Below are 24,458 nucleotides of genomic sequence, written 5' to 3'. Positions count from 1 at the left end.
TTATTTTCTATGTAGCTTTTTTCAAAAGATTATTTATGTTACCAAATATGTGACTGAGCCTTTGATAAAATGCTAATATGCAGTTCCATATGAGATCAATAATTGTAATAATGTAACTCTAGATTTGGGAAGAAGCAACAAGAGGAAATATTTTCCTGGACCAAGAGGCTAGTAAATCAGGTATGGTCCAGAGACTTTTGCTACTTACAAGGCCTGGTCTAGTGACAATACATTGAGTGGCCTGTCAATGGAATCTTTGTTAGACCTGGGAATGAGCCTTCCCAGCCCTGTGGGACACAATGACCATGAAATGCCCCTAAAACATGGCCAAATATGTGGCTATGAAAGGGCCCTGCTGACTGGAAGTTGGCCTTTGCCAGATGCCTCTACAAAGAGTAAATCATGACTACTACAAGATGCTAACCTTCAACATCCCCTTGAAAGGAGTTCAAGGTGGAGACAAAAAATAAGCACTCTCTGCTCTGGGAGAAACCTGGAAAAACAGGCCTTCAGATTGTCAGATGTTTTCTGGTAAAGATTTTTATGAGTCCAAATTCTTGCATCTTCTCATACCTAGAGAAACACTAATGTCAGGAACCAATGTCTGGACCTGGTTCTCCTGACTAGCCCCTCAGCAGCTTTCCTACTTGTTAATCTTTGGGCCATATATCTTTAACTTTCTTCTTAAGTTTGCTTCTCCAAGTTGTAGTATGACAAGAATATCCCCCGGCCAACACCCAGACAATGCTGAAACAAGCTGCCTTATCATTCTGTGGACATTCACCTCCCTCTGTAAATACACTCCAAGGTCCTTAGGCTATTTTCCCTTTGAGATTTTATATGGGAGAACACCCCCAGTGATAGGAAAACTCAAGGGAAACCCCCAACAACTAGCTGACCTGGAGATGTCCTGACACCTCCAGGCCCTGGGAAAAGTCTTCCACAATATCACCTGAGAAAATCTTAGAAAGGACACCCATTCCTTTGGGCAATTGGGTTCATCCCTATCAGCCAGGAGATGAGGTATGGGTTAAAGACTGGAAAAAAGAACCACTTCAGCCAGTTTGGACAGGACCTCACACTGTTGTCCTGGCAACTCCTACTGCTGTTAAAGTTACAGCCGTCATCTCTTGGATGCACCACACCAGAGTCAAAAATGTAGTGGCTTCCTGTGGTGAGGACACCTGGAAAGCAGTGCAGGACCCCGAAAGTCCCCTCAAAGTCCAGTTCCAAAACAACACTCTTCACCCATGAAGGACGCTAAGCCCTGCTCTAGTCACTCCGGAAGCTGACTAGTCAACGCATGGCAGAAGCTTGAGGATCCAGCTTTCAAATTATCAATGGATTTTCATTGTCAACCATGGCCTCTATCCCTAATCAGTATTATTGCTGTGCTCTTCATTACAGGACCAACTAGAGTCCCTGGCTGAGGTGGTTTTACAGAGTAGAAGAGGGCTAGATCTACTGACAGCTGAAAAGAAAGGACTCTGCCTCCTCTTGAATGAAGAATGCTGCTTTTATGTAAACCAATCAGGAATAGTCAGGGACATGGCCCAACAGCTAAGGAAATGAATCATGAAAAGGAGAGAGGAACCTGCAAATTCCTGGGGTAATTGGAACAATATCTGGAGCTGGGCATCGTGGCTTCTCCCTTTACCCCGTCCTCTCTTCATGTTTTTTGTGGCGCTCTTGTTTGGCTCTTGTATTCTCAATGCTATTACCCAGTTCAAAACCTCTCAAATTGAATCCATAAAGTTACAAATGGTAATAGCTCAATATAGCCCTATAAATGATGGGGAGCTCTGAATGTCCTACCAGAATATGAAATGATGCTTTCTACAATGAGTGACAGAAGCATCAAGAGAGGAGAATGAAGAGGAAAAGTTAAAATTTTACATAACCTCCTGCTCCTTCTGCCTCTGTAACTCAGCTTGCTCCTTGCAAAGTCTGGATCACATAGGTCATGTAGTCTCAGAAAGTGGGGACTCACAATACTAGGAACTGGAGCTTATCTCAATCACCCTTGTCCTGCTCTTTTCAAATCTGCTTAATCATGCCTACATGTATAAAAACTCTGTAACCCCTTTGTTTGGGGCTCAGAGCTTGGAGTGTTAACTCCTCTGGGCCCACTGGCATAATAAACCTGAGGTCTCCAACTCTCTGAGTGTGGTGCTTGGTTCTCGAGTACTGGTTTCTGCAACACTACCAGTATAAATCTCCTTCCTTCTACTTTAAAAATAAGATTAATTTTTTAAAGTGAAAGTTGCTCAGTCATGTCCAACTCTTTGTGACCCCATGGACTATGTGGTCCATGGAATTCTCCTGGCCAGAATACTGGAGTGGGTAGCTTTTCCCTTCTCCAGGGAATCCTCCCAACCCAGGGATAGAACCCAGGTCGCCAGCATTGCAGATTTTTTACCAGGTGAGCCACCAGGGAAGCCCAAGAATACTGGAGTGGGTAGCCTATCCCTTCTCCAGCAGATCTTCCCGACCCAGGAATCAAACTGGGGTCTCCTGCATTATAGGCAGATTCTTTGCCAGCTGAGCTACCAGGGGAACAATTACTTTTCAGAAATTTTTCTTAGCATGGAGATTATTAAAAGGATTACAATGATGAATCAAATAAAATATGAAAGGGCCTCACTCAAGGCTGGTATATAGGAGAACTTAACCAATGTTAGTTTTCACAAAGAACTGCATCAAAAAAAATAATAGTAACAGTGGTCATATTAGAAAAATAATAGGAAGGTGTTATTCTTTTCTGTAGCATTTGATTTTTCTAAACTATAGTTTGTTAATTTTATATTTTGATGTTTCCATTCCTAAGAAAGTTGACTTGAAAAATCACCAGAGAGTGAAATCTCAGTTTCCAGTGTGAAATGATTATCTGTGAAATTAAAGTACAATATAACTCACCAAACATTGGATACTGATAACCTAAGTTCAAGGTATAGACACTACTACAACAGACTTCTGCATTAGAATATATATATATATATGCATATATATTTATATACATGCCTGATACATGTGAAAAAATATGTGGTGTGACATTGAAGGAATGACATAATTCACGAATTTGCATAAAAGTATTCCCCATTACTCTGTTCCAATCCTGCCACTCAAAACATCATTCAGTCTCTTTCAGCCTCTAATACCTCATTTGTGAAATGGGAAAAATATTAATATTTTTCATACCTCTCAAGATGGTTTTAAGAATAAACTAACCATTTGAGAATCATTTACTCCATGCTTGGAGTGAACCAAACCCTGGCCAGTGAACTGACGTGGAGGAGTGCACAATTAAATCAAGACCCATCAGAAAGAGCTGGAAAGGAACCCTTATTCCCAATGCCTCCTGGGTCCATAGGTGGCAGGAGGGAAACATATAGAAAGCACACTCTTCACTCCCTTACTAACTCTGCCCAGAAGATGTGCAGCAATTTCCCTAACTCATGAGGTAAAGATAACTGAGGGTGCTTGGAGGTTTTCTGTGGAGGTGCACAGTGGTACACATTATGAACACCCTGAAATGTCACTCTGTGCTAGTGCTTAGTAAGTGTATGTTCCTCAAGAGTAAAATATTAAGATGTTCATTGTGACTTCATATATAAGCCATGGCTTGTCTTTCAGCATTTGTTGTTAATAGCCACTTTGTTCTCCATCTCACTCACTTGTTTCTGAATTCAGGTGCAGAGGACAGGAAGACATTTCTTCCCCTCTAAAATTCCCAAAGGATTCATTCTCACTTGTTTCACACAAAGCCAGTCATTTGGGGAAATGTAGCAGAGTTACAGGAACTTCTTTCACTTTTTTACCTATCAGAAAATGGACTCAAACCTGGAAGTCAGGCTTAACTACATAAGATAGCTAGTCTTTTTTTTTTTTTTTTAACCTTCACTTCTAGCTCATCTCCTGTGTGCATTAAATTCTGGTCACAAAATGTCCTACCTCAGTTTGATATTAATTTCATTTTTCCTCATTACCATCTCATGGAAGACTAGTAGGGTCTCCAAGATTTTGTGGGTCAAGTGTAGGTATTAAATCTTAAATCACTCAGTTTAACCCTCTTTTATTGGATATTGCTGTGTATGTCTACTATTTATAGATCTGTTTATTCTAGATTTACCCCCAGTTCCCTGCATCCTCTCTCCACTACTTACACATTTCACATTTAGACATATATATATGTTTACTTTATAGTAAGATTTATACTTAACAGAATAATAGAATACTAGATGATTTATGTACATTAATTAGATCCTTGATCTTATCATTATTTTATAAATAAGGAAGTGGAGGTTCAAGGAGATCAACTTATTTCCTAAGTCATACAGTTTGAAAGTGACAGATCAAGAATTAAAATCAGGTCTTGCTGACTCTTGAATTCATGTATTTAACTACTGCTTATGGTTTGAGGTTGTGTAATGGCTTTGGAGAATTTTATTTTGTTTTTAAGTTCTATATTAAAAGCATTTTCTTCAATGTTTTAACTGAAATTATCAAACAAAGAAAAGTTTAATTTTCTAGTGAATACCAACACAGCCACCATCTAGGTTCTGCAATTAACACTTTACTATCATTGCTTTAGGCTATATCTGTCCATCAATCTATCCTTCTATCCATCCATCATCCCATCTTATCGTTATGTATTTCAAAGTTGCAGCTATCAGTATACTTTCCCCGAATACTCCAGCATGTAGTTCATTAACTGGAGTTTGTTTATAGATTTTCTGTTGATTTAAAATTTACATGAAATGTACAAACCATAACTATACAATTCCATAATTCCCTTTGCCAAAAACTACACAAAAGAGAGAAAAAAACTTTGATGGGTAAGAAATCTGGGACAGTGTTTTTCAAACACAGGATGAGCTGTCATAGGAAGAAAAGTGTATCAGGCTGATGTGCTGATTCAGTGCTCAGTGTCTGCCATCCTACAACTTAATTGTGAGAACGTGCCTTCTCTAAATCTCAATTTTCTCATCTGTCAAATTAAGATAGTATTACTCTCCTTCCAGGATTATTGTTAGCATCAAATGAGATAATGCATGTAATGTGCTTCACCCATTATTGCTATTATATTCATTAAATTAGCCATGTTTATCTTAAAAGATACAAGAGAGGGACTTCTTTAATGCTATGTTAGTGAACTAGCTTAATCTGTGATTGGTTATAAACTGAAAATTTAGGAGAACATATATACAGTAATCAAGGAACTGCTCTGTGATTAAACTCTGAACTTTCTTAATTAGTTTATCTGAAGTTCACTTTCATTTGTCACAACCACCTATATCCCAGGCTCTTTTGTACGATCTGGGGAAATTACGAGTAACGAAAGACACCACCTCAGCCCTTATGGATCTTAATAGGAATAATAGGGAACAAATACTTATAAATGAGGGGAAGTAATAAAAGTTGTACTGAGGGCACTCTGGAAAGCATATATTTGGTGACCTAATGTTCAAATCTCTTATAGGCATATTTTTGTTTAGAATAGCACCCCAAGGAGAACAAAGGGCTTTAATTATTTATAAAATGCATTTATCATTTCTTTCCATCTTCATTCCATCATCCCTCTTCTCTAAGTCATGCGTTTCCCCAAAATAATCTGTTACAGAAGTGTTGATATTTCGAATGATTAGTAAAAAGCAATCTGAAAGCATGTCAATGACAAAGGATAGGACTTATCATCTAAAGACCCGTTTATTAACAGCAGTTTATTCTTCTTTTTCTCCCTTCCCTTACTTTCAACAGCCAAAACTCAAGACTATATGTTAGAATGGGAAATAGTAAAATATGATTATATCTCAATCTACCTCAATATTTAACAGTTTTTTGTCAATGTAAATTGACTTCAACAACTGATACTTTTTTAAACCAGTTAAGTCATCAATCAGCACATTAACATACTTAACATTAGTATTCCTAATGACAAAATTATTATCTTTGAAATAAACTGCCAATGAGGTACTCAGTAATAACTGACCTCACTACAATAGTATTCTTTTATATGTGAATATTGAGTTAATGATATTTGGTTTAGATTTAGAATGTGCAGTTGAGCTAACATGCCTTATCGGCATGTCTCTAAGCATATGCCATTAAGAAACATGTATATTTAAAGAAGGGAGGAAACAAAATCTTATATATAACTATAAAAAAATAAAGTAATTCCTGGCCTGTTCTTTTGTTTTTAGTACTCAGAGAAGCATGCGCCACTCCTGCCTCCACTCCATCTCTATCCCTTAACCTTTTTATACAAGTACATCTTTCTTTAATGACTTAATAAATATAGCCTCTTTCTAGCCTTTCTAAAAACACACCAGAAAGATATACAATATACCTACTCCTCCCTTATTGATTTTATTATAGATATTCACAATATAGTCATATCACCCCATTAATAAGCACATATTTTTTTAAGCATGTTAATAGGGGATAATTTCTAGCAGCCTAGTCAATCTATTACCATTCTTCTTAAAGACTGGAAGAGTTTCAAACTGGAAATTTTATTATCAACCATGTGGGCCTCGATCAAAGAAAAGGCAAATCGAACATTGCATAAGAAGATCAAGTAATTTAAGCAGTAATTTAAAGCAGTGTAAAAAAAGGATCAGGGCCTTTAATTTATTTTCAATAGTACCTCTAGCTTGTTATAATCCTTCAAAGTCTTTAGTAAAATAAGACATGGTCTATTTTGTGGTCTTCAATCTTTTGAGGTGAGGTTACTTTATATTTCCTGGAATAGCTACTATTTCTTTTTTTTTTTCTTTTTTTTAAATTTTATTTTTAAACTTTACATAATTGTATTAGTTTTGCCAAATATCAAAATGAATTCATCACAGGTATACATGTGCTCCCCATCCTGAACTCTCCTCCCTCTTCCCTCCCCATACCATCCCTCTGGGTCGTCCCAGTGCACGAGTCCCAAGCATCCAGTATCGTGCATTGAACCTGGACTGGCATCTCGTTTCATACATGATATCTTACATGTTTCAATGCCATTCTCCCAAATCTTCCCACCCTCTCCCTCTCCCACAGAGTCCATAAGACTGTTCCATACATCAGTGTCTCTTTTGCTGTCTCATACACAGGGTTATTGTTATCATCTTTCTAAATTCCATATATATGTGTTAGTATACTGTATTGGTGTTTTTCCTTCTGGCTTACTTCACTCTGTATAATAGGCTCCAGTTTCATCCACCTCATTAGAACTGACTCAAATGAATTCTTTTTAATGGCTGAGTAATACTCCATTGTGTATATGTACCACAGCTTTCTTATCCATTCATCTGCTGATGGACATCTAGGTTGCTTCCATGTCCTGGCTATTATAAACAGTGCTGTGATGAACATTGGGGTACACGTGTCTCTTTCAATTCTGGTTTCCTTGGTGTGTATGCCCAGCAGTGGGATTGCTGGGTCATATGGCAGTTCTATTTCCAGTTTTTTAAGGAATCTCCACACTGTTCTCCATAGTGGCTGTACTAGTTTGCATTCCCACCAATAGTGTAAGAGGGTTCCCTTTTCTCCACATCCTCTTCAGAATTTATTGCTTGTAGACTTTTGGATCACAGCCATTCTGACTGGTGTGAAACGGCACCTCATTGTGGTTTTGATTTGCATGCCTCTGATAATGAGTGATGTTGAGCATCTTTTCATGTGTTTGTTAGCCATCTGTATGTCTTCTTTGGAGAAATGTCTATTTAGTTCTTTGGCCCATTTTTTGATTGGGTAGTTTATTTTTCTGGAATTGAGCTGCAGGAGTTGCTTGTATATTTTTGAGATTAGTTGTTTGTCAGTTGCTTCATTTGGTATTATTTTCTCCCATTCTGAAGGCTGTCTTTTCACCTTGCTTATAGTTTCTTTTGTTGTGCAGAAGCTTTTAATTTTAATTAGATCCCATTTGTTTATTATGGAAGCAACCTAGATGTCCATCAGCAGATAAATGGATAAGAAAGCTGTGGTATATATATATACACAATAGAATATTACTCAGCCATTAAAAAGAATACATTTGAATCAGTTCAAATGAGGTGGATGAAACTGGAGCCTATTATACAGAGTGAAGTAAGCCAGAAAGAAAAACACCAATACAGTATACTAAGACATACATATGGAATTTAGAAAGATGGTAATGATAACCCTGTATGAGAGACAGCAAAAGAGACACAGATATATAGAACAGTCTTTTGGACTCTGTGGGAGAAGAAGCGGGGGCATGATTTGGGAGAATGGCATTGAAACATGTATAATATCATATATGAAATGAATTGCCAGTCCAGATTTGATTCTTGATACTGGATACTTGGGGCTGGTGCACTGGGACGATTCAGAGGGATGGTAAGGGGAGGGAGGTGGGAGGGGGGGTTAGGGACAGGAAACACGTGTACACCTGTGGCAGATTCATGCTGATGTATGGCAAAACCAATACAATATTGTAAATTAATTAGCCTCTAATTAAAATAAATAAATTTAATTAAAAAAATAAAAGGGGCAAGTGTATAAAACTATGTACTTATTTATATAAAAATAAATAAATAAAAGTTAGTTTCCAATATTACATAGCTCAAATATGTGCCTTATGGCACTTTCACAATTTATCATTTGTTTTCTGACTCTACACATCCACATAATTGTTTATAATTCTAAAATGTTCCTATTCCTCATGTTGTCTTTTCTGATCACAACAGTAAGTTCTGATCATTATATAAAATTTAGAATACCAAAAATCACAAACATAAATTGCCTAAAACTCCATTACACATGGATAACTACCATCAACATTTTTGGATACTACATATAATTTACATATATATGCATGCATTTCCATATTATGAGATGTTTTTCATTAAACAATTTATCTGAGATACCTTTCAATGTCAGCATAGATTATTATTTTAACTGCCTTTACATTATTCAACTGTATGAATAAACAATAGCTTATAAATCGAATCCCCTCTTTTTGGACATTTAAATTGTTTCAGAAATCTCAGTATTGTCAGTTCAGTTCAGTTCAGTCGCTCAGTTATGTCCGACTCTTTGCGACCCTATGAATCTCAGCACGCCAGGCCTCCCTGTCCATCACCAACTCCCGGAGTTCAATCAAACTTACTTCCATCAAGTCGGTGATGCCATCCAGCCATCTCATCCTCTGTCGTCCCCTTCTCCTCCTGCCCCCAATCCCTTCCAGCATCAGAGACTTTTCCAATGAGTCACCTCTTCGCATGAGGTGGCCAAAGTACTGGAGTTTCAGCTTTAGCATCAGTCCTTCCAAAGAAATCCCAGGGCTGATCTCCTTTAGAATGGACTGGTTGGATCTCCTTGCAGTCCAAGGGACTCTCAAGAGTCTGCTCCAACACCACAGTTCAAAAGCATCAATTCTTCGGCGCTCAGCCTTCTTCACAGTCCAACTCTCACATCCATACATGACCACTGGAAAAACCACAGCATTGACTAGACGGACTTTTGTTGGCAAAGTAATGTCTCTGCTTTTCAATATGCTATCTAGGTTGGTCATAACTTTCCTTCCAAGGAGTATCAGATCAGATCAACTCAGTGACTCAGTCGTGTCCGACTCTTTGCGACCCCATGAATTGCAGCACGCCAGGCCTCCTTGTCCATCACCAACTCCAGGAGTTCACCCAGACTCACGTCCATTGAGTCAGTGATGCCATCCAGCCATCTCATCCTCTGTCGTCCCCTTCTCCTCCTGCCCCCAATCCCTCCCAGCATCACAGTCTTTTCCAATGAGTCAACACTTCGCATGAGGTGGCCAAAGTACTGGAGTTTCAGCTTTAGCATCATTCCTCCCAAAGAAATCCCAGGGCTGATATCCTTCACAATGGACTGGTTGGATCTCCTTGCAGTCCAAGGGACTCTCAAGAGTCTTCTCCAACACCACAGTTCAAAAGCATCAATTCTTCAGCACTGAGCTTTCTTCACAGTCCAACTCTCAAATCCATACAAGACCACTGGAAAAGCCATACCTTGACTAGACGGACCTTTGTTGGAAAAGTAATGTCTCTGCTTTTCAATATGCTATCTAGGTAGGTCATAAATTTTCTTCCAAGGAGTAAGCATCTTTAATTTCATGGCTGCAGTCACCATCTGCAGTGATTTAGGAGCCCACCAAAATGAGGTCTTACACTGTTTCCATTGTTTCCCCATCTATTTCCCATGAAGTGATTGGACGAGATGCCAAGATCTTCGTTATCTGAATGTTGAGTTTTAAGTCAACTTTTTCACTCTGCTCTTTCACCTTCTTCAAGAGGCTTTTTAGTTCCTCTTTACCTTCTGCCATAAGGGTGGTGTCATCTGCATATCTGAGGTTATTGATATTTCTCCCAGCAATCTTGATTCCAGCTTGTGCTTCCTCCAGCCCAGTGTTGCTCATGATGTACTCTGCATATAAGTTAAATAAGCAGGGTGGCAATATACAGCCTTGATGTACTCCTTTTCCTATTTGGAACCAGTCTGTTCTTCCATGTCCAGTTCTAACTACTGCTTCTTGACCTCCATACAGATTTCTCAGAAGGCAGGTAAAGTGGTCTGGTATTCCCATATCTTTAAGTATTTTCCACAGTGCTGTGATCCACACAGTCAAAGGCTTTGACATAGTCAATAAATCAGAAATAGATGTTTTTCTGGAACTCTCTTGCTTTTTCGATGATCCAATGGATGTGTAATAAAGATTATACAAATAATAACATGTATACTCCTAGCATACAGTAAGCACTGCATAAGCATTTTTTGTAAGGCGATCAAACCAATCAATCCTAAAGGAGATCAACGCTGAATATTCACTGGAAGGACTGATGCTGAATCTCCAATACTTTGGCCACTTGATGCGAAGAGCTGACTCATTAGAAAAGACCACGATGCTGAGAAAGATTGAAGGCAGGAGGAGAAGGGTATGACAGAGAATGAGATGGTTGGATGGCATCACCATCTCAATGGACGTGAATTTGAGCAAGTGTCAGGAGATGGTGAAGGACAGAGAAGACTGGCGTGCTGCAGTCCATGGAGTCACAGAGTCAGACACAACTGAGCTACTGAACACGAAGTTAACTTTAAGATTTTCGGAAGAAGGACCTTTTAATTCTTCCTTTTGTCCCTATGGGAGGTTCTGGCCACTGGCAGTCCTGTTTCTTTTCCACTTGTTTTTATTCTCCTATGGTGGTTGCGGTGGTTTTGTTGCTAAGTTGTGTCTGACTTTTTGTGACCCCATGAACTGTAGCCTGCCAGGCTCCTTGTCCATGGGTTTCCCCAGGCAAGAATACTGGAGTGGGTTGCTATTTCCTTCTCCAGGGGATCTTCCCCATCCAGGGATCAAATTTGCATCTCCTGCATTGCAGGCAGATTCTTTACAGACTGAGCCACCAGAGAAACCATTATTCTCCTATAAAAGAGTCATAAATCAGTGATTAACATGCTGGAATACTACTCAGCAATACAAAGAATAGCCTATTGATACAGGTACAAATTCTATGGATTGTAAGGTTATTTAGCTTAGTGAAAATATGTCATCCTCAAAAGTTTACATGCTGTATAAGTCCATTCATGTAACAATCTGTATAATTTTTTCATTTCAAAATTGATAACAAAGTAATAGTTGTCAGAATTTAGGGATAAGAGGAACAGTTTTGAATTTTGATTTTTAGTAGTAGTTCCATGAATCTATACATGTGATAAAATGACATGGAACTATACACAAACACACACTCACACTCATACACACAGAGAGAGAGGAATGCACGTAAAATCTATCAAAATCTGAATGACATCTGTAGACTATCCAATGTTAACTTCCTGGCTTGGGTATTTAGTCATGTAAGATATTACCATTAGTTGCAGCTGGGTGAAGGGTATACAGGAATTTTCTGTACTATTTTTGCAACTTTCTGTGAGTCATTAATTATCTCAAAATAAAATTTTTAAATGCTCATTAAGGATGCTTTTGCTGCTATTGCTGCTGCTAAGCCACTTCAGTTGTGTCCGACTCTGTGTGACCCCATAGATAGCAGCCCACCAGGCTCCCCCATCCCTGAGATTCTCCAGGCAAGAAAACACTGGAGTGGGTTGCCATTTCCTTCTCCAATGCATGAAAGTGAAAAGTGAAAGTGAAGTCGCTCAGTCGTGTCCAACTCTTAGTGACCCCATGGACTGCAGCCTACCAGGCTCTCCGTCCATGGGATTTTCCAGGCAAGAGTACTGGAGTGGGGTGCCACTGCCTTCTCTGAAGGATACTTTTACTAGTAGATAAAGCTGGGCTAATTTCCTTATTTGTCCAAGGCCAAATTCACCAGACTGGTATTTTAGAACATTATAAGTTAGGAGAATTGTTAATAGCTGTGCTGCAGAAATGCTTTCTGAGGTCAGTACATTTAGGGAACATGACATACCCCATCCCCTCTTGGAGATTCCCTTCTACATTGCTCTGTTGTTTTCAACACAGCAATCTGTGCACCAGAATTATCCAAATAAAAATTAAGGCAGAAATGATCTTTGAATCAAAGAAATCATCACAATCCTTAGCCACACACTGGAAAGAATATCTTCCACTTACAATGAAATTTAAACAAAAATATTGTAGGACTCTGAGCTAACGCTTGCTTTTCCCTTAACTGTTCAAGCTGTGAATATCTGATTTAGGCCTGTGACAGACATTGAAAGCAGCAAGAAATGACCCATTAGGAAAATAGCTTCATAATATAGAACAAAAAGGGAGCTGGAGTTAAGGAGAAATTATACCAACACATCATCTTCATTTTCAGAAGGCAGCTAGAGACTGCTTCAGTATGAGGAGACAGATAAGCAACAGGTAACTAAAGATGCTGGCCAGTCCGTTGAGCAGAAATTAATGAGAAGATTGCCACAGAATACCTCTAAAGCAGGCATTTCACTGAGTCATGGTGACCTATTCAATGCAAAGCTGGCACTAGTGAGGGCTGAGAAAGTAGAGAATACTATAAACTGAAGATAGAAATGGCCTCCAGCAGAAAATAAATATGGCAATTCAGAAAGAGAATGAGACAAACCTGAATTGAAGTTTCTGTGATGCACAGGCTCATTCCTCCTACCACTTCACACATCAGCAAACAGTTGCTCCCATTCAAATCTGGAAATAAAATGGACAATGCCTAAGCACAGATGATTTAAAAATAAGAAGCAGAACAGCATAAGCAAAAAGTAGATGAAGGAAGAAGAAACTGAAGAACAGGCTCTGAATAGTCTTTAAAAGCCTCTTTTAACAGGTAAACTCTACAATTCTACTGAAGGATATTAAACACAGCTTGTCCTTGGATAAGAAGACAATAATATGATACTCCTGATTTTATGTAAATGAAATCATAAAATAATAATCAAAATATCAATAGGCCTTAGGGAGGGAGCCTGAGAAAAACTGATACTACAGTTCATCTCAGAAAATAAATAGATGAACATATCCCTCCAAAATCTTAAAAACGAGTTTTATAAGGACCTTTCTTACCAAATAATAAAATGTATATGAGAAATGTGTTTTAGAAGATTTATACTGGCACAAGAATAACACTACTAAACAAAACAGTCCAGAAATAGGTACAAACAAATAAGGGAATGGATTACATAATAAAGGCAGCAATTAATTACATTGGATATTCAATATTCAATAAATGGTGTCAAAACAACGGATTAGTTGTGTAGAAAGATAAAAAGTCATATAGCTACCTAAACCCTTGCTTGGGCTTGTGCTTATTCATTCAGTTGTGTCCAAGTCTTTGCAACTGCAACATTTTCCCTTAATTCAAAGACAGTTCTTAAAATTAACAATCAATTAGAAAAAGTTGCTCTTAAAACTATACCCTTGTAACAGAGTTTTGGATTTCACTTTGGCTGCTCCTGGCATGTCACTGTTTGTTATCAGAGCAAAACAAACAAACAAACCAAGATTCTTCAAGTCAGACTCAGTGCACTACAATTATCTACAAAAGCACAGGGATAGAGAGGGAGGAAAAATGACTAAGAGTAGATTTAAGAATCCAAAAAAAAAAAAAAATTCCCCAAATAATAATAGCCTGAGTTTTTATAGTTTTGGGGAAGAGATGTGGAATATGGTTGTCAAAAATATTAGATCTGGAGCCAAAACCTATGGTACATTCATAAAATGGAATATTCTTCATCAACAAATAGAAATGATCCATGAAAAGACATAAATGAATGATAGATGCATACTGATAAATCAAAGAAGCTAATCTGAAAGGGTTACATACACTATAATTCCATTAATATGACACTCTGGAAAAGGCAAAACTATAAAGATGGTTAAAAGCACAGTGGTTGCCATGGGCTGGAGGGTGTAGTTAAATAGGCAAAGAATCTGGATTTTCTTAGGTTAGAGAAACTATTCAGTATAATACTATATAGCATATATAACACCTATACATTTGTTAAAACCAATAGAACTTAATGACACAAAGAATAATGTATACAAATCTTTATATATGTAAATAAAGTAAAACATTTAAGAAGTTGTTGGATCCCAAGATGAAATGATAACTGTAACAAGAATCTAACTGTATTAGAAATATATGAAATAATTTCAATGAAGGTGGTGGTGGAAAAATGTTCTAATGTAGGTAATGTTGGAAATTCAGACAAAAAATAATAATAATAAAGCAAAAAGGAACAATGCATAGCACAGTCCTCTTTTGGGTAAAGTATTTCTCATGGATAACTGGTTAACAATTTTGAAACCACTCACTTCAAATATATAGTGGGATGAACAATTATGTAAAAGGATAGCAGACAGTCGAATCCATGCTTCTAACTGTTGGAGTGGTATGTTAGAAACAAGAGGGGAAGGATAGATCAACACATGTTAATCCATGTGTTAACAGATTAGAGTTGGAGACATCAGTATAAATTCATGAGTACCTAAATATAGAAATAAGTAGTTAAATATAGAAATATGAGTATCAGATCAGATCAGATCAGTCGTTCAGTCGTGTCCGACTCTTTGCGACCCCATGAATCACAGCACACCAGGCCTCCCTGTCCATCAACAACTCCCGGAGTTCACTCAGACTCACGTCCATCAAGTCAGTGATGCCATCCAGCCATCTCATCCTCTGTCGTCCCCTTCTCCTCTTGCCCTCAATCCCTCCCAGCATCACAGTCTTTTCCAATGGGTCAACTCTTGGCAAGAGGTGGCCAAAGTACTGGAATTTCAGCTTTAGCATCATTCCTCCCAAAGAAATCCCAGGGCTGATCTCCTTCAGAATGGACTGGTTGGATCTCACTGCAGTCCAAGGGACTCTCAAGAGTCTTCTCCAACACCACAGTTCAAAAGCATCAATTCTTCGGCTCTCAGCCTTCTTCACAGTCCAACTCTCACATCCATAAAAGACCACAGGAAAAACCATAGCCTTGACTAGACTGACCTTTGTTGGAAAAGTAATGTCTCTGCTTTTCAATATGCTGTCTAGGTTGGTCATAACTTTCCTTCCAAGGAGTAAGCATCTTTTAATTTCATGGTTGCAGTCACCATCTGCAGTGATTTTGGAGCCCAGAAAAATAAAGTCTGACACTGTTTCCACTGTTTCCCCATCTATTTCCCATGAAGTGATGGGACCGGATGCCATGATCTTCGTTTTCTGAATGTTGAGCTTTAAGCCAACTTTTTCACTCTCCACTTTCACCTTCATCAAGAGGCTTTTGAATTCCTCTTCACTTTCTGCCATAAGAGTGGTGTCATCTGCATATCTGAGCTTATTGATATTTCTCCCGGCAATCTTGATTCCAGCTTGTGTTTCTTCCAGTCCAGCATTTCTCATGATGTACTCTGCATATAAGTTAAATAAACAGGGTGACAATATACAGCCTTGACGTATTCCTTTTCCTATTTGGAACCAGTCTGTTGTTCCATGTCCAGTTCTAACTCTTGCTTCCTGACTTGCATACAAATTTCTCAAGAGGCAGGTCAGGTGGTCTGGTATTCCCATCTCTTTCAGAATTTTCCACAGTTTATTGTGATCCACACAGTCAAAGGCTTTGGCATAGTCAATAAAGCACAAATAGATGCTTTTCTGGAACTCTCTTGCTTTTTCCATGATCCAGCGGATGTTGGCAATTTGATCTCTGGTTCCTCTGCCTTTTCTAAACCAGCTTGAACATCAGGAAGTTCACGGTTCACATATTGCTGAAGCCTGGCTCGGGGAATTTTGAGCATTACTTTACTAGCATGTGAGATGAGTGCAACTGTGCGGTAGTTTGAGCATTTTTTGGCATTGCTTTTCTTTGGGATTGGAATGAAAACTGACCTTTTCCAGTCCTGTGGCCACTGCTGAGTTTTCCAAATTTGCTGGCATATTGAGTGCAGCACTTTCACAGCATCATAGGCCTAGGTTAATACATATACATATATTACCTTGTGCTCTCAGTTGAAATGGGTTAGAAGCAAGAAAACCTATGGAAGAAGCATACCCAGCTTCCAATATTGTCTCCAATAAAAGGAACCATAATCTTTGCAGAAATGGTTTTTAGGACCAGGGCAGAAAACAAAAACAAAAACAAAAACAAAAACCTCGAGCATCTTATAGTCCCAGAAAATAAGAAAGTGATTAAAAAAAAAAAAAAAAGATGGATCTATCAAAGCGACACTGGAGCCAACTGAAAGAGTTCCCAATGGTCAAAGTGGAATTATGTTATATTCAACAACATACCCAAGGTATACAATTTTATATGAAAAGATGAGACAAAATAAAATTATTGTGGAAAAGTAAGACATAGCTGGTGCATTAAATACATACAATGAAATTTTATATGCTTGTAAAAGGACATTAGGTAAAAATGAAGGCAATCTGAATAAAATATTAATATATAGTTAATAATTATGTATCATGTTCTCTTTATTAATTGTGAAAAACATACCATACTACCATAAGATTTAAATAGCAAGTGAAACTAAATGTGGCATATTTGTAAACTTTGTGCTATCTTACCAATTTGTATATAAAGCTAAAAGTTTCCTGGAAAAAAAAAGAAAAAAGATTCTCCTAACCTAAATGCCCATAAGAAACTGATGAAATACATTATGATATATTATGTTAAGCAGAATGAAGTTTACATGCTGTGATTGAGAAAGGGTTCCAAAATACATCAAATGAAAAGTTAAAGGGATAGCAGTATATTAATAAAGATAGATATAAATATTTTCATGTGAAATGTGGTTATCTTTGAAGATATGATTGTTTAAAATAATTTTTATACTTTTCAGTATATTTTCCATATTTTCTGTAATGGATGTATTTTATAATCAAGATATAATAAAATAATAATAAAGTGATAACTTTCAGTGAAGCATACTGCAAAGATATACTTAATAACCTTAGTTTACATAACTTATGAGTAAAAGATGAGAAAACCACTTGCAAACACTTTTACTAGCAACACAGAAGGAAATAATAGCTCCATTATGTTTATTTTTTCTTTGGAAATACCTCTGTCATACAAAATTTTAAAACATAAATAATTTAGAAGTGGTATTAATGTGTTATTAAAAATTCATAACTCTATGTTACTTTAAGTCAGTGATAATAATGTACTATATGTAAAGTACTATAGCATAATAAATAATTCATAATTTATAGCACAATTCTAAGATACATCTGGTCCAAGTTGATTTAAACTCTTTGTATCTCTGAGGAGCAGACATCACACATGTAAACTGGCTCTGTAAAGTACTTTTTTTTCCTCAAGTAAATATTAGCTTCAGTGGAGTTCTGATAATTTTCCCAGTTACACTCTAAAAGGGCATCACAAGGACTAAACTACACAGAGGCTTTACAGAATGTGTTGTGTTCTACATCTCTTATAAAGAAGTGTATTTCTAAATGCTGTGTGTTACAATACTTACATTTTTCATATTTAAATTTAAAAGACACTCACAAAAAAAACACAAAACATAAAATTTGAATGCATGTGTGTTGGAGTTATTATACTGCAGGTAGTCCTAATCCTCGCGAACACCTAATCCAGTGAGGATTTATCATTTTTTCCAAAGCGGCCAATTCCTTTTCAAACTCAGCTTCTATCGTAATCACTTAACCCCTGAAGCTCTTTGAGGTCTAGGAGACTTGTACTATTAGACCCAGTCAGAATGGGAGCATTTGCATCATTTGATTATCTGTGTGGCCTCTTTCCTAATTAACTCTTCTTCCCTGACCTCTTCAGAAGCCCCTGCTGCTGCTTAGGAAAGCCCTTCCATTATCTACGTTTGCCGTGTTAAAGGGAAACAACAAACTTTTAGAGTGACGACCTGGACGCTCAGGGCCAAATTCAGGTTGCTAAAAACTCTCAAAAGAGAATGCAGGGACGACTGCAGCAGCGGAGGAGGTGAAGATCTCTTAGGTCGGGCTGGGGGAAGAAAGGAAACGGCTGGCCTCATCCTTAATTACTGCCAAAGGAAACAGCACACTAGTAGAAAGCACTGAGGAAGACCCCATAAGACCCTTCTCACGCCTCTGCCCCCTGCCAGTGAACTGCATTCCCAGCCAGCTTTTTTTTTTTTTTTTTTCTGGCATCATTCATTGGCTGAGAGTGTGATGGACAAACCTGCAGCCCAACGAACGTGCAAGCTCATCGGCTTTCCTGGCTCTTTTTACCTTTGACTAAGCCTAGGTGGTTGAAGCACCCACCTCCCACATTTTGCATTCCCAGAATCCTAGCTATACTGATTAAAAAATCTAGGACATCTGTCAGCTTCCCACCCCAACCCCCACCAGACTTAACCTGAAAAGACCAGTAAGTTGTCTTTCCAATAAGTTTCTTATGCCCACCCAACTTGATTTGAGAAAAGAACTTTTGGTAAAACCAAATTAAAGAGATGAACTGGGAGAAAATACACCAATCTCCGTACACCAATCTTCCTGTAGTGTGCTTCTGAATGATTATTATCTGCATTTCTCCTTTTATTCTGCAAATATTCCATAATGGCATGTGTTCCTTTAATACTGGAAAATACAGAGCAGGAAAGGGCTAAATACTTCGGTAAGTGTGCTAAGCTGCAATAAGGATGTTGCATTCCATGTAGAAATTTTAAGGGCTCTACTATCTGTGATGACTGGCAAGCATGGTATATGATCCCATTTGAGAACCTCTGCAGCAGTGACCCAGGTGTTGTGTGTGTGTATGTCTGTGTGTGTGTTCAGTCATGTGCAACTCTTTACGAGACCCCATGGACTACCAGGCTCCTCTGTCCATGGAATTTTCCAGGCAAGAATACTGGAGTGGGTTGCTATTTCCTCCTCCAGAGGACCTTTCTGTACCAGGGATCAAACCCACATCTCTTGAGTCTCTTACATTGACAGGCAGAGTCTTTATCACTGCACCACCTGGGTAGCCCATAGTGAGCCTGGTCCATGCTATTTACTAGTCTTCTATTTGGCAGTGGCTTATAAGTAAATCTGCTGTCACACCATTTTCTCGATGGATGCAAAAGTCTCAGAACTAAAATACAGGCACTCTTAGAATAGCACAGCTATTGCTAAAAGCAATCATTTGCTTCTTGATTTTGTATATATCATAACCTAAATATCCAAACATGCATGACTGGTTAAACATATATTTCCTGGGTTGGAACATTTTTACATTTATTGACATGAAGGGGCTTCCCAGTGGCTCAGGGGTAAAGAATCTGCCTGCAATGCAGGAGACATGAGTTCAATCCCTGGGTTGCGAAGACTGCTTGGAGGGCATGGCAAACCACTCCAGTATTCTTGCCTGGGAAATCCCGTGGACTGAGGAGCCTGGCAGGCTCTGCTCCGTGGGGTCACAAAGAGTCGGACACAACTAAAGCAGCTGAGCACACAACAAACACATAGACATGATGGGCTACTGTTAAGCAGGGATAAATGCAAGATACTAAACTATATATGGTGGGATCTGGGAAGATTATTGGGTAATTTTATGGCAAGAGACCCTGAAATTTGCAAACCCTGTCTTCCTCCTGCTGCAACATCTTTCCTGTAAGGTCTTGAAGAAAATATATGCAGTTGGGGAAATGGCAGATGTGAAATAAAGCATTATTTGCTGTGCTTGTGACTTTGTGCCTAGTACAAAGCACTCTGGTAAACTGAGTTTAAGAGGTCTCCTCCTTAAAATAAATTCAAACCTAAATCTTAGGATCATGCATAATATTACTTAAAAGGAAAAATAAACCACACAAGGGAGGGAGACCTTCTCCCAAGTCACAGTGGAAGATGGGCTTGGGTCATTTCAGATCCTACTCTGGGAAGTGAAAACTTTTATTGATGTCCTTTCTGGGTGAGGCACTCCTGCCAATCTCCCCCCTTCCCCATCCCCACTTCTTCCCATTCTTTCCACTCCCTACCCTCCTCCCTTCCCTTCTCCCCTCTCATTTCCCATCTTCTCTCTTCCACTCTGTTCTCCTTCCACCCTCTCCTCACCCTCCCTCTCCCTCCCCACTTTCTCTACTTCAACCCTCTTCCCCTTCTCTTCCTCTCCCCCTTATTTTAGTCCTTCTCCCCTGTCCCATTTTTCTACAATCATTTGAATGTATATCCTCTAAAAAAGACCTAAGATTTAGCAAATGCATCAAAATGTTAATTATAATCATATATTTTAAAATATCCCTTTTCCTAAGGATTCCCTACTTTTTCTATAGTAAGCAACACGTTTTTTATAATGAGGCAAATATTGTAGATTTTTATAGCATGATACACTTTATTTGACATTTCTTTATTTTAGGTTGCAGTAGAACATGAAAAATAAATATCAAATGATATAAAGTGATCATTTTCAATGAAAGGCAAAGTAGAACATATTACAAAGAAAATGTGGTTAGTACCTTTAGTTCACAGTTATACAGGATAAGATTAGCAGATTTAAAAAAAAATACTATGTTATATTAACACCTCAGTAGTAAACAGTAGGAGAAGGCAATGGCACCCCACTCCAGTACTCTTGCCTGGAAAATCCCATGGATGGAGGAGCCTGGTAGGCTGCAGTCCATGGGGTCGCTAAGAGTAGGACATGATGGAGCAACTTCACTTTCACTTTTCACTTTCATGCATTGGAGAAGGAAATGACAACCCACTCCAGTGTTCTTGCCTGGAGAATCCCAGGGATGGGGCAGCCTGGTGGGCTGCCCTCTATGGGGTCGCACAGAGTCGGACACGACTGAAGCGACTTAGCAGCAGCAGTAAACAGTAACTTCATTATACTTAAATTTATAAATCACTATGTCACATTAACATGCTCAGTCATATCATACATGATTCGATGGACATTATTAAATATATGCTAATCTTTTTTCAAGCAAATTCCACAATGTGCTGTTCAAGAGTATAATATTGTATTTCTGTAGCAAATGAAGGAACAGCTAGTACAAAGCAGGTTTAAAGCCTTAGTCTTCCGGTCTGGAAAAAAAACACTTGCATTGATATTTCAGGAACTTTGTTTTATTTCAAGAAAATATTGTCTTAGTTAACAATTCTGATAGTTTTCACAGCTATATTGTAATAGGAACACAACAAAAAATTTCACAAAAATTAAAACTTTGTAGCACCAAACAACATGGTTTAGATAACTGACAGCAAGTTACATGTTTTGAAGAATATTACACAACAACAGGCTAGATAGAATAAACTGAGATTTAAGACAATTTAAGACAATATTTTAGGCTACCAAGAAAGTACAAAAACTCAAGACTATGAGGAATACTAGTGTTGAGATTACAGGGAAGGTTTTTTCAAGGCTATATAAACCTGTTTCACTTCTGCTTGAAATTTGAGATTCCTGAAAATTCTTTCATGCAGCCTCTTATATTTTTGTTATTTCCTGTTTCCATAATCTTTACCAAAATCATAGGCACCGTTGACTTCTCCTGTATAGTAATAGATTGATTTCAGGATGACGTTATCATGTAAAGTTTGACCAATTTCAAAATCTTCATCAAGGATTGCATCTTCTCGTGGTTCAAGCTTTCCGATAGTAGGAATCTCAGGAGGGCTAAAGATATTGAAGAATTCTGCATTAGGAACCACTCTTGGCTGGGTTTCAACTTGTCCAGTAGCTGCTGTGTGACTTTGGGTGGTTGTCACTGTGACATCCTTTCCTCTTCTCCAATCTATCTTACAGCCTTTGCCATCTTGGATTTCCCAGCCCCAAGAGAAGAAGGGATCATTGCTATCTGGCTTTGACTTTATTATATATCTCTTGGTTAGCACCTCAGTCTTGAAGTATGGATTGGGTAGAAAGCAAAATTCAAATGTGTAACTTACAGGCCTGCTGGGTTTTGAAAACGTCAGGCTAACATCGGACAGGAAGTTCAGAATGGGCTCATCATACTTCTGAATCATGGGCCCCAGCTTGTCAACATTCTTGAACACAGTCAGTCAGTAGTCGGGAATGCCTTTAGGATCTTCTCTTTTAGGCTTTCCTTTGCAAGCCCTTTTAAGAGCTCTTTCTTTAGGCGTGACCTCAGGAACTCTTTTTGGTGCCTCTTTTCCTGGAGTCCTCGTCTTAGCCTCTGCTGCTTTAGTCTGCCCTTTATCTTCTGCCTTTGTCTGGAGGGCTTCTTTTGGATCTTCTTTTACTTCAGGACTGGCCTCAAGAGCATCTTTGGATTCTGCTTTTTCTTCAGTCTTTGCTTCGGAATTTTCTTTTGGTGTTACATATTCTTCACCCTTGACCTCAGTTTTGCTTCCAGGTCATCCTCTTCTTCCTCACCCTCTAAAGCAGGCATCTCACTAGTCTTCCTGCATCTCTTCATCGCTGCTGAATACCTCATCCTCCAAATTCCATTCACATTCTTCTTCCGTGGGCTCATATTCTGCGTTGATGATTTGAAATCGCCGGTTGTACAGAGGCCTATTGAGTTCGGCATATTTTCGTTTGAGATCGTGAATTGCCTCTAAGAATAGGGCGTCTACCTTGTCACATTCGTCTTGAATATTTCTGAGAGCCTGCACACGATTTCTAACTGCCCGAGGCAGCTGATCCACGAAACTTCTACCTGACGGAGCCCGCCACACACTTCTGGAGGGCCCAGGTACACTTATACTTCTATAAAAGGGGCTGCGGCCACTGCTGCTTCTGCAACTACTGCTGCTGCTAGAACTGCTGCTGTCAGATTCGTCCCCAGAATCGCTAGACGAGATAGCTACCATCTCTCCATCCACCCCCTGGGCGGCAGGTTCCGAGACCCTGTTAGGATCCGCTTCTGCCATTCTGCAAGTCTGCAAACCTCTTAGGGTGGTCACTACCGCGTGCCCAGAGATGGGTAGAAAATGACTCACGGATGCTTGGGTGGTGGCGGCGGAAGCCGGGGCTGAGGAGGTGGCAGCGGTGAAGGCAGCAGGAGCGCTGGGCGGGGCGCGGCTGGGCCGAGGTGATTACACCAGAGGTGGCAGCGGCAGCGGAGGCCTGGGCGAAAGTGGTGGAGGCAAGGAAGGCCTCTCTGAGCTGCAGCTGCGGCTGAGGTGTGACGCAGCTGAATGTCGCATTGCGAGAGCCCAAGATCTCTTCGCTGCTTACATCTTGAGCCCCCTCCCCTCGCAGTCAGACCTCCAGTTCATTTAGTTCCCAGTGTGCCTTTAGCTCGCACCTCATTTGCTGGGCAAACTTGATTGACCTTGATTGACAATGCCTCAGCCCAATAAGTGCGCAAGCACACCACCGCCTCTAGGCTCCGCCTTCCTTTCCAGCCGCTCCTTGGTTGCTGAGGCAGACACCACTGAAGACGTTTTTTTCCCCTTAAAGTTCTATCGATTTATAATTTCAAAAAAAAAAAAAAAGCTTAGATATGAGGTAAAAATACTAGTCATGGTTCCTAACAAAGGAAGAGGAGTATCCTCCCATCCGCTTATCCTTAATTCCCGTTTGGTTTGTCAGGGGCCTCGTGACAAAAAGCTGTTTTTAAAAAATTGGAAGAAAATGCTCCAAATGGCATCATTGGATAGTATGATTATGGATTTTTTTTTTAAATTCTCTTTCTTTTATCTGAATGTCTTAAGAGCATGTAGTTTTACACTGGGGAAAAAGTGGGAGTCGTTTATTGGCGAAGGGGGGAGGGGCTAGAAAGCAGGCATATTGAATTCCACGTAGCAGCTTTAATAAGTGCTGTCTGTGATGTTTGGCAAGCCTGGTTTATATCCGTCTACAATGTTTGCGAACCCATGTTACCGTGAGTCAGTTACACCATTTTTACTGTATTTCTCTTTTTAAGCTGACATATAATAGACCCCATCCTTGCTGGTGATTTGCCACGTAGTCCTTCTCCATGCTTTTAACAACCTTGTAGTCGGGCATTCAAATGTTAGGTAGTATTATTTAAAAGCAGATGATTTGTTCTATACTTTCGTGCAGCAGCTTTTAATTTCACGAATAGCAGGATGGGAGGGGGAATCTGTGCTGATGAAACTGCATCCTCTGTCAGGGTGTACTTTACAATG

General features: G+C 39.0%; 2 protein-coding genes and 1 long non-coding RNA gene across 12 annotated transcripts in view; 1 reads left to right on the top strand and 2 right to left on the bottom strand.

Moving 5' to 3' along the window:
- The window catches only part of LOC147340970 (uncharacterized), a 229,203-nt gene extending 205,610 nt beyond the window's left edge, over nucleotides 1–23,593 (bottom strand). For 2 of the 4 annotated variants that reach the window (XR_015158569.1, XR_015158572.1), the window contains exons 1-2: nucleotides 23,304–23,444; nucleotides 13,044–13,123 (exon numbers count right to left, since the gene is read on the bottom strand). This is a non-coding gene — a long non-coding RNA (uncharacterized LOC147340970). Of the gene's footprint in view, nucleotides 1–13,043; nucleotides 13,124–23,303 lie in introns of all 4 variants that reach the window. The other 2 variants (XR_015158571.1, XR_015158570.1) reach the window with 2 other exon arrangements.
- The window catches only part of FAM133A (family with sequence similarity 133 member A), a 72,700-nt gene that overhangs the window by 3,136 nt on the left and 45,106 nt on the right, over nucleotides 1–24,458 (top strand). For 2 of the 7 annotated variants that reach the window (XM_086386941.1, XM_086386940.1), the window contains exon 1: nucleotides 23,576–23,814. The exons of 1 other annotated variant lie outside the window; for it this stretch is intronic. In XM_086386941.1, the coding sequence (XP_086243067.1) occupies nucleotides 23,650–23,814 (165 nt within the window). In that variant the 5' untranslated portion in view covers nucleotides 23,576–23,649. Of the gene's footprint in view, nucleotides 1–23,575; nucleotides 24,191–24,458 lie in introns of those variants that run through there. 4 more of the 7 variants (XM_086386939.1, XM_086386934.1, XM_086386936.1 and 1 more) reach the window with 3 other exon arrangements.
- NAP1L3 (nucleosome assembly protein 1 like 3) lies at nucleotides 21,738–23,312 on the bottom strand. The gene is given in 3 exon segments (XM_086388842.1): nucleotides 21,738–22,717; nucleotides 22,720–22,757; nucleotides 22,759–23,312. Coding segments are annotated over 3 exon segments (1,494 nt in total). The 5' UTR covers nucleotides 23,235–23,312.

This window comes from Bos grunniens, chromosome X (assembly GCF_055505025.1).
Source record: "Bos grunniens cultivar Pamir isolate PY7600 chromosome X, Bosgru_T2T1.0, whole genome shotgun sequence".
NCBI classification, from domain to species: domain Eukaryota; kingdom Metazoa; phylum Chordata; class Mammalia; order Artiodactyla; family Bovidae; genus Bos; species Bos grunniens.
The sequence above is the reverse complement of the archived record's forward strand: the minus strand, read 5'-3'. Positions and strand labels throughout refer to the sequence as shown.